At 44.3% G+C, this 2,472-nt stretch overlaps 1 protein-coding gene across 1 annotated transcript; it reads left to right on the top strand.

The window, feature by feature from the left end:
* Nucleotides 1-309: 309 nt before the first annotated feature.
* TM35_000261130 (receptor-type adenylate cyclase) lies at nt 310-2,472 on the top strand (the record flags this gene model as incomplete). Its single annotated transcript, XM_029027850.1, has 1 exon — nt 310-2,472. A coding segment is annotated over one exon (2,163 nt), but the record flags the coding sequence as incomplete, so codon positions are not given.

The following is a 2,472-nucleotide window of genomic DNA, read 5'->3' as shown; positions in this document are numbered from 1 at the left end:
TATATATATATATATATATATATATATATATATATAATTCTCTCTATTGTCGTTTGGAGTATTCCTCAATTTCGTGCACCGTCCAAGTATTAGGTGTAGTGGCGGTGAAGTGTGAATACTTGGTAAATGTGATTAGACAAAACCAAAAAAAAAAAAAAAAACATAGAATGTCTTGTCTTTACTGTTTCTGTGTTATCATGTTTTTTTTTCTCGTTTTTGTGTATTTATTCTTTATATTTTTCTGATGTTGACTCCCTCCTTTCATGTGCGTGTGCACCATCACAACTGTCGTTATGCGGCCTCTGTGGGATGCCAAGCAACACCTGTTCTCACTGGCGAGGGGAGCATGCATCTGCTGTTCCATATTTCAGGGGTGCATGTGTTTTGTGTGTTTGCAGGACCTTATGCATCTGCGAGACAGGTGGCTTTACTGGCCTCGCTGTACACCTGAGTGGTACCTTGTGCACCCACGAAATGTTCTGTGCTGTGTGTTACTGTGTTGTTGTGGTGATGCTCGGTGCCACAAGTCATCCCATTACCCATATAATTCACATTGTTTTATTGTACATTGAATTGTGCTTATTGTTACAACTGGACTCTCCACACAACCTGTGCCTCATTTCTCTTTGCATTCTATTCCCTTCTCTTTTATTTTTGTACTCTCCCTGCAGTTTCAAGACACAAGCTATGCACTTCCACACTCCCAAGGCCACAGGTGTGGCACACTGCTGCGGCCGCACGTACTTCCGCCCGCTGCTGTGCCTCACTGCACTGCTGTGCCTCATCCACCTGCTGGTGTACACCCCACACAGCGCACTGTGCCAAGGCACCGGTATAAAAAATGACACTGTAAAGTTGTTGGCATTTAGACTAATAGATTATCCAGTTTCCGCAAACCTTATAAATGGTATAGATGCTGGATTTAATGCCTCCCTTTTTTCATATAATTTCACCACAGTTGAGGGAGTTCGTGTTGAAATAATTCTTAAAGAAACCGCAATTGCGAAAATTGGAGCCACTGTTGACGATGCAATAAATGAACACCCTGAAATAATGGCTGTACAAGGACCTTTTGGTGATGCACCATTGTCGTACGCTATGTCTGCCATTAAGAAACACAATCTTGTGGCATTTGGACCACTAACTATTTCCAGCAACGTAAGGACATGGGATCCAAACTTGTACTTTGTACGCCCTGATCCTGGTGCTGAATTATTGGCAATGGTACGCCACGCTATTGGTTCTCTGCGAGTAAGAAGACTGGGATTCATGTATCTGCAAGGTGTGGCATATGGTGACCTTGAATACGTTCAATTACTAAATGTTCTGTCAAAAATTGGTTACGAATTAAGTAGTGTGTTTACAGTGAAGAGCTCTCTTACTGTTCCTGCTGAAGATGCTCTTTTCAATGCTACTTGGGAGGCCTTCGCGGACACCCGCCCCCAAGCTGTTTTGATATTTGGCTCTCCTCTACAAGATACTGCGAAGTTCATCCAGCGGATGCTGACAGACAAGCGTACTGCTGGTGCCTATCTATTAGGTCCATCAGGTGTGCAGGAAATGTTGGTACGTGTATGGCGTCGGGCTGTAGAGGCAGGTGTTCCGTTTGTGAGTGGTCAAGTAATTACGACAGGGACGAACCCACTCGCGACGGACACACGGTATGTAGCTATGGAACGATTCCAAACAGCAATGGAGAAGTATCTAAGAGAAAGCGGACAGACTTTCTTTACGGACCATCAGCACTTTCTCAAAAATGATGATGATGGTGCGATGATGGTTGCTGGGTGGATGTCTGGTGAGGTCTTTATGCAAGCGATAAGCAGCAGATTATGGCTAAAGGACATGGATACCTTCATTACATCTCTGTTTAACCAGCGCCGGTATTTGATTGATGAACTTGTGATTGGGGAATTCGGTGGTGAGTGCAGCGATACTGCTGTTTCCATGGGAGCCGTTTGCCGCTGTAACCAAGGTGGTCGCACGGTGTTTATGTATCATTTTGTGGAGAACTTTCGTGCCGTAAATATGGATGATGATCTGATGACAGTTGATCCTTTTCAGTGCTACAGCACAAGCTTAACTCTTTCTTCACCGTTAAATGGGATCTCTATGATATTCGCAGATAATCCAATGGCAATGCGTGCAATGGATGAGTCTTATGTTGGTGTAGCCGCGGGCATTCTTCATGAATCATCAAGTACTACATCTCATCCCCTTCACTCACAGGTACTTGTAGTAGTTGAGTCTAACGCGGTGCAACTACTACAAAAAGAACTAGAAGATAAACATGTTCACATGTTTGCTGGTATTGCTATTCTACCTTTACTAACCGTGACGGATTTAGCCTTTATTGACCCACTGTTTTTACAGCCGCGGCTGAACAAGTTCAGGAGGCACGTGATCCACCTGTCACCCACGGTGGAGCAGGAGCTGTTCGTGCTTGCGCAGTACCTCGGGAACACGAGTGAT

This window comes from Trypanosoma theileri, assembly GCF_002087225.1.
Source record: "Trypanosoma theileri isolate Edinburgh chromosome Unknown TM35_Tth_26_V1, whole genome shotgun sequence".
Taxonomy (NCBI): Eukaryota; Euglenozoa; class Kinetoplastea; order Trypanosomatida; family Trypanosomatidae; genus Trypanosoma; species Trypanosoma theileri.
Note: the sequence above shows the minus strand (reverse complement) of the source record. Positions and strands in the feature narration are given on the sequence as shown.